The sequence below is a fragment of the Anomaloglossus baeobatrachus genome, chromosome 7, assembly GCF_048569485.1.
Source record: "Anomaloglossus baeobatrachus isolate aAnoBae1 chromosome 7, aAnoBae1.hap1, whole genome shotgun sequence".
NCBI lineage: Eukaryota > Metazoa > Chordata > Amphibia > Anura > Aromobatidae > Anomaloglossus > Anomaloglossus baeobatrachus.
In genome coordinates, this window is record NC_134359.1 from 244,763,385 (window position 1) to 244,775,683 (window position 12,299).

Here is a 12,299-nt window from a genome sequence, read left to right on the forward strand (position 1 = left end):
CTGCACATGTGACCGGCGTCTGCTGTGAAGGAGCCGGAGGAGGGGGCCGCGGGGGATCAGGGCTCCGACAGGTATGTATGACACCGGGGGACACCGGGGGGGATAGGGGGGGGACCCGGCAGGGCCTGGGGAGCAGGTTTCTGTCGCATGTGTGATGGCACATGCGACAGAAACCATAGGAAAGGGGGAAATGCGGCCGGCGCGCTGCTGTGATCGCCGGTGCGCGCGGCCATCTTGGATTTTCGGGAGGGGGTTGGGGGTCGGGGGGGGGCACTTTGGGGATACCGAGGGGACCGGGAAATAGATTTATCTCCCATCTGGCATGTTTGATCATGCCAGATGGGAGATAAATCATTTTTTACCGGCGCGGTCATTTACTGTAACCTGATCATCGGTATACGGTGTATACCGGTCATCAGGTGAGCGGGGACCGGAAAAACCGGCCAGAATCATGATCTCCAGGGTCTCAGCTACCCCCGGCAGCTGAGACCCCGGAAATTTTCCGACTCTGGGGGGCGCCAGACCCTTTTTTCCGACCGCCGTTAAAAAGCGGCGGATCGGAAAAAGTACCCTAATATGCCGCCGTTAAAAGGCGTATCGGCGGTCGTAAAGGGGTTAAAATTCAGCCAGACATGAAGATAGTTTGTTTATAGACTGGGAATAAGGTCCTCATTGTTTCTACAAGACTCTTAAGGCCCAGTCACACACAACGACTTACCAGCGATCCCGAAAACGATGTGACCTGATGGGGATCGCAGGTAAGTCGCTGGGAGGTCGCAGGTGAGATGTCACACAGTCAGACCTTACCAGCGATGCAGGAACAATACAGTTCGCAGTAGCCACCTGTATAATGATCTCAGCAGTCACTGTGATCCTGTCACACAGTGTCAAACACAGCGATGTGTCCTGCCCAGCAGGACATCGCCTTTGAAGAAAATGGCCTGGACCATTCTGCAACGACTGGCGACCTCACAGAAAGGGCCTGATCGCTGGTAGGTGTCACACATAATGAGATCGCTAACGGGATCACTACTGCGTCACAGAAACTGTGACTCAGCTGCGATCTCGTTATGTGTGATGTTACCTTTAGGAGCCTAGTGTTACAGTTCTTGTTGACTCATGTAATTGTGATGGCCAGTGAAGGTCAGATACCCAGACAAATCAATTATGTGAACCTCCTAATGTATATGGCTTGAGATCTAGCCAATAAGAGCCCAGTCTTATCCACCAACCGTGGAGACCCCAATGGTCTGAATGGAGAGATCAGGGGTATAAGAAGGAGGTCTGTCCATTGCCCGGGTAGACTCTTGCTACATGCTACCAATCTAGGACCTGCGGATCCGATTGGCAAGCCATAACCGAACCTGGATTATAATACTAATGGACTTCAGCATCGAATGTAAGGATTCGGCTGAGATATCAAAGACTACCTAAGGAAGGAATCCAGCTTGGGACAATCCAGTCACTTGACTACAGGCTTTGCAGCCCTCAGCCAGCTTCCTAAATCTGGCATTATTCCATTCTCGGTGGGTGCCCGCCAAAAGTGGGGTACTGCTGATTTGTAGTAAGTAGCCCTGGAAGCTCTGAGGCACGGACATTCTAATCCCTTGTGAGCCAGCGGAAGGGTGAGAAACTGTTGCCTGTTACATTTGTGTGTTTTGCTGGTTATGTGCCATATGCCGTTAATTGTTTGGGGATCCAATAAAGTCTTAATATTGTGATTCCCTCATCCTGTGTTGTCTGAGTAGTGTTCCGCCCACGGTTCAGGAGGTCGGGCGTTCAGCTGGGATGAGCCCTGGGCCATGCTGTCTTTCTAAAAGTCTCAGCGGACGAAAGCACCCACTGACTCGCGTGTCTCCACAATTCTAGTCAACCATTTATTGTGCACGGGAGCCTCCCGACTCTCCCCTGAGAGATTATGTTGGGGGGGGGGGGGTGCGGCGATCAGGCAGATTGACTTCCAGCACCCAATACCTTTTCCATAGGTTGGCAATCTCTGCCACTGACTTGGTCTTCACTCTCCCCATTGAATATAACTTTGTGCTCGGATAGGACTGGCATGTACTGTACATGTACTGTATGAGGAGGGTTAGGAGAGGTCACTTTTTTGGCAGACCACCATCCAACATGCTTGCGTATCTTATTTCCCATCTTACTAATCATTCCCTGCCATATTAACACTAGGTGAATAGAGATAACAGGAAGCAAGGAAAAGTTAGTGGTTTCCCAAAAATAAGACAGTGTCTTATTTTTGTCTCCAAAAGATGAGCTAGGGCTCATTTTTCGGGGGATCTCTTTGGTATTGGTGTCAGTGATTGGGTCAAATGTTAATGAAAAAATGAATATTCACCCCTTGCCCTGCCTATAATAAAACCCACTCCTCTGCTGGCATCAGAGACTGGAACTTTTGTTAATTAAAAAAAAAAAAAATAATAATGAATATTTACCCCTTTCCCCCACCCACCCCTCTGCCGACATCAGTGATTGGAACTTTTGTTAATGAAAAAATGAATATTCAACCTCTTCCCTGCCAGCTTCAGTGATTCACTCAGACTGTCATGTTACTGCCCGAGGATCGCACCACAATGATTGCAATGGCCGGCGGCTCTTCTTACCTGAGCGTGACCAGCTGCATAAAAATATAAGTTGTCATGCTTTGGTCAGAAGAGCCGCCGACCAGTGAGATCATTGCTGAGTGATCCTCAGGCAGTAACATGACCGTCTGAGTGAATCACTGATGCCGGAAGATAGGTGGGTAGGATTATGGGCGGGAAGAGGGGTGAATATTCATTCCATTAACTAGCCGCTATGTGAGTTTACACTTTGAGGCTTATAGCAACACAACAGGGAAATGTAGATCAATAAAAGTCACATATCCCTAAAGGGCCAAGTCCTATTTCAAGATACTATTAGTATGATGATCTGCAAATAGGGCTTATTTTGGGAGTAGGGCTTATATTTTAAGCATACGCCAAAAAGGTAAAAAGAAATCCTGCAAGGGCCGATATTTGGGGAAGGTCTTCTTTTCGTGGAAGTACAGGATCGGTAGGGGATTAGCAAGGCAAATATATATCCTTTTTTTGTTTTATATGATTATAGGCAACATCTGCAAGGAGACTGTATGGACTCCCTTTGTTTGCTTGAGTTTCCTCCGGATTCTCCGGTTTCCTCTTACACGCCAAAGACATACAAATAGGGAATTTAGATTTTGAGCCCCAATGGGGAGAGTGATTATGTCTGTAAAGCACAGTGGCGCAATAAAAGCAAATAATAGGGTATTTGAAAAATATATTATGGGGTAATAATACTAAATATACGGGACTAAAATGTGGTAACAGGTCATTAGCTGTTAGAGACAAGCCACTGTACCTAGGTAAGTAATTAAAAGCCCCTTCTGTCTGCTGGTTGCAGGGGGCCCAGAAGTTGTACTAACATCAATGAAATATGGAGATCCTGTAATAAGGATAAGCCTTCATGGTTTGACCCCTGGTAAACCCCCTTAAATAACCTATATACAATATGTACATCCTTTTTCCCATCACACATGCTATCCAGTAACTACGACCAGCTGTGATTTATCATGGTCAGAGTTCATTTTCCCACTACACATAATTTATGTCTACCGAGGGCGATTGCTCAACTCTAAATAACATCCAGCAGCCATTGAAAAATAAATCCTCTGAAGACCTAAAATATTTTGGCCTTTGCACATCAGCTACTTTCTCAGCAGACTCCACACCCAGATGTGTCATAATGATGTGCGGATCGCTCACCCAGCTGGATGGGGATAATCCAACACGCCGCATCCGAGAAACATCCCAGCACCCTCCATACAGGCAAGAACTTGTAATTCACTCAGTGAAAAAGGAGCCGGCACCAGATCAAAAGTGACCAGTTTTTAATTTTTTTTTTTTAATCCTGGTGCTTCCTTCAGTATACAGTCATATGAAAAAGTTTGGGCACCCCTATTAATGTTAACCTTTTTTTCTTTATAACAATTTAGGGTTTTGCAACAGCTATTTCGTTTTCATATATCTAATAACTGATGGACTGAGTAATATTTCTGTATTGAAATGAGGTTTATTGTACTAACAGAAAATGTGCAATCCGCATTTAAACGAAATTTGACCGGTGCAAAAGTACGGGCACCCTTATCAATTTTATGATTTGAACACTCCTAACTACTTTTTACTGGCTTACTAAAGCACTAAATTGGTTTTGTAACCTCATCTGAGCTTTGAACTTCATAGGCAGGTGTATCCAATCATGAGAAAAGGTATTTAAGGTGGCCACTTGCAAGTTGTTCTCCTATTTGAATCTCCTATGAAGAGTGGCATCATGGGCTCCTCAAAACAACTCTCAAATGATCTGAAAACAAAGATTATTCAACATAGTTGTTCAGGGGAAGGATACAAAAAGTTGTCTCAGAGATTTAAACTGTCAGTTTCCACTGTGAGGAACATAGTAAGGAAATGGAAGAACACAGGTACAGTTCGTGTTAAGCCCAGAAGTGCCAGGCCAAGAAAAATATCAGAAAGGCAGAGAAGAAGAATGGTGAGAACAGTCAAGGACAATCCACAGACCACCTCAAAAGACTTGCAGCTTCATCTTGCTGCAGATGGTGTCAATGTGCATCGGTCAACAATACAGCGCACGTTGCACAAGGAGAAGCTGTATGGGAGAGTGATGCGAAAGAAGCCGTTTCTGCAAGCACGCCACAAACAGAGTCGCCTGAGGTATGCAAAAGCACATTTGGACAAGCCAGTTACATTTTGGAAGAAGGTCCTGTGGACTGATGAAACAAAGATTGAGTTGTTTGGTCATACAAAAAGGCGTTATGCATGGAGGCAAAAAACACGGCATTCCAAGAAAAGCACTTGCTGCACAGTAAAATTTGGTGGAGGTTCCATCATGCTTTGGGGCTGTGTGGCCAATGCCGACACCGGGAATCTTGTTAAAGTTGAGGGTCGCATGGATTCAACTCAGTATCAGCAGATTCTTGACAATAATCTGCAAGAATCAGTGACGAAGTTGAAGTTATGCAGGGGATGGATATTTCAGCAAGACAATGATCCAAAACACCGCTCCAAATCTACTCAGGCATTCATGCAGAGGAACAATTACAATGTGCTAGAATGTTAAAAATGAAGTTAACCAATTCTGTAGTGGCCGCGCTCCCCGTAGTAATGATTTTAAAAACGCTTGTCCTCAAATGGAATTTATTGCTCAAACATACGGAAATAAAAAAAAAATATTTCCGTATGTTTGAGTAATAAATTCCATTTGAGGACAAGAGTTTTTAAAATCATTACTACGGGGAGCGCGGCCACTACAGAATTGGTTTACTTCATTTTTAACTTTTTCACCTGTGGTAATCCGAGCCAGGACCATACACAGGATCAATTCAAGGCAAGCAGCAGACCCGGATAAGGAGACTTTGGAAAAGTCATATATGCCTGAAGTTTTGTGGCAAAAGGTGAGTGCATAAAACTTCAGTAAAAAAAAGGGCACCAGAGAGCCGCTTTGATAACGCGCTGAGGTTGGCGCCGCGTGTTTGTTTTTTAATATATACCCTGCAGGGAATCACCTTACTTCAATGTGCTAGAATGGCCATCCCAGTCCCCAGACCTGAATATCATTGAAAATCTGTGGGATGATTTGAAGCGTGCTGTCCATGCTCGGCGACCATCAAACTTAACTGAACTGGAATTGTTCTGTAAACAGGAATGGTCAAATATACCTTCATCCAGGATCCAGGAACTCATTAAAAGCTACAGGAAGCGACTAGAGGCTGTGATTTTTGCAAAAGGAGGATCTACAAAATATTAATGTCACTTTTATGTTGAGGTGCCCATACTTTTGCACCGGTCACATTTTGTTTAAATTCGGATTGCACAATTTCTGTTAGTACAATAAACCTCATTTCAATTCAGAAAGATTACTCAGTCAATCAGTTATTAGATATATGAAACTGAAATAGCTGTTGCGAAAACCCAAATTGTTATAAAGAAAAAAGGTTAACATTAATAGGGGTGCCCAAACTTTTCCATAGGACTGTATCAGTTTTTGTTTTGTTAAAATCCGCCTTATGGTTCCAATAATATGGGCATTTCAGATTGCAGATTCTGACACTCTGCCTGATGGTTTCTCTGGTGTCTGGGATCAACACAGGAAGACTCGGGCATCGACCTGCTGTGTGCTGATTAATAGGCAGTCTAGCAGGAGTTAATCTCTGCTGGTCTGGTTTTTCCTTTGACTACATGTTGTGGGGGAGGCCGATCACATCTGCTCCCCTCCTCTTTATGGTGGTTGAATCCTTCCACCAATGCCATCTATAGTTTATCTATGTTGCTCTGTGAGGTATGGTGTCCCAGACTTACTGGTGAAAGTTGTGCTTATTACTTGTTGCGGTTGTGGAGTTTACTCCTGTTTTGAAGCTTCCTTCCTGCTCTTGTTTTTCCTCCTGAATCTCTGTGTCTTAACCTTTATGTGTGCATGTGGTGTGACACAGTTTTGGTTTTCCCTTGTCAATCTGTGGGTTTCATCTCACACCTGTCCTCGGGGAATGGGGAATTAGATCAGGACTGGTCAAGAGCAGGGCCAGGGAGGAGACTTAGGTCTCTCCACCATCAGGAGTATCCCTAAGATTAGGGACAGTACAAGGCCCCCTAGCTTGAGGGACAGCTTAGGAGCCCCGGTTCCTCACTATCCCATAGTCATTGTGACAGTTTAGGAGGCACATTATTTTGACCATTTATTAAAAAAAGTTTGGTATGGTGGTACGGTCATATAGATAGGTATGTTTTATCGTATTATGAGTCTGTATCATTGAGGTACGAAGCCATGACATATCCACGGACCCTTATATGAAACATATCTAAGATAGAAAACAAATTATATAGAAGTAGAGGGGAATTTTCTTCACAAAATTGTAGGGAATATCCCCATATGAAAATTTACAGAAAACAAAAATTGGGATAAATATCTACAGAAAATCAAATATTCCAAAATTACCTCAATGTCATCTATAAGCTCCTTCTTCCTCCGTCTTATATTTAACAATTCTTCTCTCTCCTCAGACGAGAGATCTTCTGGCACTGAAAGAGAAAAGAAAATACTTTAAATTGACCCGCAATAGAAAACGAGGAGGCCAACAATAAAAACGACCACATCCTAACCAAAACACATCTATTAATATCAAGAGGCTTCCAGACCGCGACGACACCCGCTGCTAGAGCCGAACTTCACCTTGTGTTTTACGTTCAGAATTACAGTCTGTCCTTTTAGGATGGTTTCGTGTGACATGTCGCAGATGTAAAAGTCACCATCACCAAGACTACCGAGTAATTCAATTTAGCAGATTCATTGCATGGCCACAGTGACAGGAAACACTCAGCGGCCACGTATAATCCAGGGCCAAGATCCCTGGGAAAGTAAAGGGTTAATCTTTCCATTTCCTGAACGCGGAAATCAGCAATCAAATGTGTATGGAAGGAAGAAGAAAAAAAAAACCTCTGCCTGATTACACAGCACTATACGCCTAGGGGATATATGGCCGGCAGAGCGAAGGCTACAGAGCCAAGGACGGCAGTCTGAAACCATGCGGATCACAGATCCTAAAAACAAAGGGTTAAGCACCATTGTGTCCAAATAATTATCCAGAACCTTTGGAGTAGAACAGAAGTCCCGTGTAAGTCCAGATCGGTTTATTCCGACTTCACACAGATGTTCAGGCTCATTAGTCCTAATCAGCGGAGCATAAGGAAACCAAGGCTTTGTGGAATAGGGTTTGGGGGAAACCCGGCAGTATACCCCCAACCTCATTCACATATGTCTGGCTGTCAGGTGTAGGATCTTCCGTCTGGCTTCTAACATAAAATACTACAACAAAGCCTATTGTTTTTCTATAACCCGGATCCCTCATCATACATTTTAAAGGGCCCTTTTCACATAAAGCATGCACTCCTATAACGGATCAGCATGGTATAGGGCAGGAGAAGTGGAGCAGATTGATATATACGTCATTTGTGGGAAAAGATTCAGTATTAATAGTATTTTAGTAATGACTTTCCTGCTCTTTCTAAGCTGTGAAGTGGGCGGTCCTAATCAGTGACTGACAATTAGCGCTATACAGGGGAAGGCTATCAATGAGGACCGCCCACTTGACTACAACGCATTGAAAGAGCAGGAATTTCCATCACTAACAATTTATACTGAATCTTTTCCCACTATATCCTATATATCAATCTGTTCCACTTGACCAGCTCTATACCAGGCTGCACGCTCAATGTGAGAAGTTCCCTTTAAAATGATGGACGGACCCCTCTTATTCCAAGTGGAAAACAATAGGATCTGTTGTAGTATTTTATGTAAGAAACTAGAAGAAATTTCATCTCCTCCTCCTCCATACCATGATGCTCATAGATTATGCAGAATGTCTACTTAACCCTGGTCATCAAAGCCTTCTCTCCTGCCTGAGTTATTGGTCTACCTAGATCTGTAAACATTAGCTTCCATATTTTGCACTGGTGAGACCTAAAAAAAAAAAAACAAAAAAAAACTGAAAACCTCCAATTACAAGTTAAAAAACAAAAACAGGTTGTGTCACTTTGGAAGTCAACGTGATCAGCAATTTGCCCAACAAAATTTCTGTCCTGTATGCCTAACGTATATGGCCTGCAAAACGCAGGTTACAGATCCGAAGACTGTAGCCTGGAACCACCTGGATCACAGATCCTAAAAACAAAGGATTAAGCACCAGGGTGTTCAAATAATTATCCAGAACCTTTGGAGTAGAACAGAGAAGTTTACAAATTAGGAATAAAGCTACTGTTATGAAGATTAGTGATGGACGGGATGTTGGACAAATCTTCTGTTTAAAGAGGTCCTACAACCGGGTCAAACGTGACCAGTGTTTGCTCTTATTTTATTCCTGTTGCCCACCCGAGTGCTCCATTCCATTGATTTTTTTTGCCTTATTTTACAATCCACCACATGATTCCATTGATAAATGTTCCCTATTAATTAGGGCTAATGTTATGGTCTTGACACAGATCAGCCTAATGACACGCCCCTGAGGATCCTGAGTGTAACGCCCAAGGATCCGAGAGTAACACGCGCCCCCCCCAGGATCCGAGTGTAACGCCCCCCCCCCCCCCCCAAGGATCCTGAGTAAAACGCCCCTGAGGATCCTGAGTGAAACGCCCCTTTGGTAAAGACCATATGAAATGGCACCAAATATGCCAGGAAGCATCTGGTTGATGAAAATGAGAAAAAAATAATTATGGGAGCAGAGGGAATAAAATAGGAGCAATAACCTGCCGCTTTTGACCTGGTGATCGGTCCTCTATAAATAGAGGCAATGCTATATTTCAGTACTTTTCTTGTTTTCTTTCATCCCCCAACACCATGGGCTCACAGGGAAAGATGTAGATGGAAATGTCACCATCTACAGGGGGTTAATCATTACATGGGTGGTTTGCTGCTGTGACCTAGTGATGCTCAGCATGGTCCTTTGATCTGCTGGAGCCGGCATACAGCCTGCAGCCCACCCTGTGCATCTGCTCTAATGTAGGGCTGCTAACACTACAGTCTGATCCTAGGCTACAACTAACGATGTGACCCACTAAAAGGAATGCACAAAGGTCAGACAATAGCCCATTTGTTAATGCCATTTAAATACCGTAAGCAAAGCAAAGACTTCCGAAGAATACCGTAAGTGTGGTAATTAGTATTGGGCTTCCAAAATACAGAAGGTGTAGGGCAGTATGACCAAGGCAACCTGATCTCAAAGCAGATTAGACGTAGAATTTTTTTCATTTATTTTTCTTGAAAAATCGTCCATTTTTTAAAAAAAATTACTACCCCAATTAATATGTCCTGTAAGGCTAGAGGTCCACTTTGCTAGAGATATAGATATAGTTATATTTGCTTTTGGCTCAACATTTACCAAGACGAGATGATTTTGTGATATTCTGTCGGGAGTTTCTTATGTTACATGTGTCTATATGTTATCCATTGGTTTGTGATGTGATCTACAGTCTGCCAAAGGTTTTTTCTGGCAAATCACAAAATATTAAAATTATATCATGAAAAATTGAGTCCTTAACGAACAAAGAAGAAATTTAAAGGGGGTGTCCATTCTAAAATGATATGTCTGCAGTTACTATGTGACTACAGACTTATGAATTATCCCAGCGCACACACTGTGCTGCATGGATTTGTTGGTTTCTGAGCCGGGAATGACAGTCATGTGGCCACAATTGTATGATATGCATATTCCCGGCCAGAACCTGACTAGTGGGCGCAGCCTCGCGCAATACAAGTGTATGAAAAGGGTGCATCCGATTAGTGGGCGCAACCTCGCCCAATACAAGTGTATGAAATGGGTGCCTCCGACTAGTGGGCATGGCCTTGCGGAAATGGGTGCATCCGATTAGTGGGTGCGGCCTCGCACAATACAAGTGTATTAAATAACCGCATCCGACTGTTGGGAGCCGCCTTGCTAAACACAAATATATGGAATGGGTACATACGACTAGTGGGAGCAGCCTTGCTCATTACAAGTGTGTGAAATAGGAGCAGACAACTAGTGGGCGCAGCTTTGCTCAATACAAGTGTATCAAATGGACATATCCGACTAGTGGGCACGGCCTCGCGCAATACAAGTGTGTGATACGGGCACATCAGACTAGTGGGCACGGCCTCGCTCTGTAAACTTGTATTGAGTGAGACTGTGCCGCCTAGTTGGGTTCTGGCCGGGAAGATGCCATACTGCAGAAATTGAAGAATGGACTTCAAAAGCATTTTGGCAATCCTATAGTATAAGATTGCATAGGACATATCATAAAGCCATTCTGCATTTATTTGCACATCAAGGGGCCCAGCCATTGTGTCATGTGATGGTCAAAAATGGGAGTCTTTAAAAGCTGACAACAATGCAATTAAATACCAACTATTGACCAATATTATCGGTGTTTCGGGTGATTGCCCCTCGTCAGTGCAAAGTATAAGATCTGATTTGGCTGTCTGAGAAGCTATAGTGGGGTCAGGCACATTGCATCTACACCACACCCCACTATCATGCATTTGTAAGGTATAAGAACAATGAAGGACTGCTTCCAAGGGCCAAGCAACGTGACATTTGCCATGACTCTTCTGCAGAGCTAAAACCAGTGAAGAATTAACACTTCTGCGGCGGATCACACGTCTCGTTTCTTCTTCCTCTGCGCCTGTGCTTTTATTACTCAGCTTCTCTGAATGACTCAAAATGTGCATTTATCTGAAGGTGCAAACTATTGCACAACGAAACCATCCTACACCCGCATAATGGCTCGAAGGTGAAAAGTTCAAAAAGATATTGAAGAAAACTGCATAAACTACAATGTTGTCCCTTCATTCCACCGACTTGTCACCGATCCTTCAAAAATTCACAATTTCTATCTAGTTAACTAAAAAAAACGTGGGGTGGAAACTGGGAAAAATCCATCACAACTCTGATCTGTTATCCGCTTATAGTATGTCTAAAAGAAGATGCATTAGTTTAATAAAAAATAAGCAAAGCTTGTGGGAGTATTGTCGCTGCGCCAATACAATCGGATACATTTGGCATCTCTTATGGAAAAAAGTCTATTCAGGTTGGAATGAAATATGGTGTTTTGCTTCCCTCTATGTTCAGGAATATATTTATCTGTTCAGAAATACTTAAGGCAGATCTGTCACCACAATCTGCCTACATTATTAAATAGCTCTCTTAGACCCGATGAGACTGGTGTACTTACTTTCAGAAAACAAAGTCAGAATGGCTGTATAATCCTTTATGGAAGGTTACACTCCATCTCTGCCCACCTGGTTCCTCAGTGCCCCTCCTCCCCGCTGCTATCTTACACTGCTCAGTATAGGCTGCAGCTGTCAGGAAACTGAATACAATTGGGCTCATAAACCATTTCTATAGCTGTCATTCTATCAAGAATTATTGAAGTAAATTCACCAGCCTCATCAAGTCTAAAGTGATTTGTATAACAATATATGGAGTTTGTACTGTGAATTCAGGTTACAGATCTGCTTTAAAGGGTTTTTCTCATATTGGATCTCCAGGAGCACACCGCATCACTGCTTCCTCCCCGTGGACTGTGTGCCGTTGAAGCTTTATTGTTCGGGCCACTGACATGGTTGTGCTGCTGGTCGGAAATGTAAATATATATAGATTTTATATATATTTTATATATATATATATATATATATATATATATATATATATATATATATATATATATATATATATATATATATATATATAT

At 43.2% G+C, this 12,299-nt stretch overlaps 1 protein-coding gene across 1 annotated transcript in view; it reads right to left on the reverse strand.

Annotated features, from left to right (window-relative positions):
* LOC142245354 (cytohesin-3) overlaps nt 1-12,299 on the reverse strand; it is a 163,554-nt gene that overhangs the window by 84,256 nt on the left and 66,999 nt on the right. Inside the window, exon 2 of the mRNA XM_075317999.1 lies at nt 7,015-7,097. Coding sequence (XP_075174114.1) covers nt 7,015-7,097 — 83 coding nt within the window. The remainder of the gene's footprint in view (nt 1-7,014; nt 7,098-12,299) is intronic.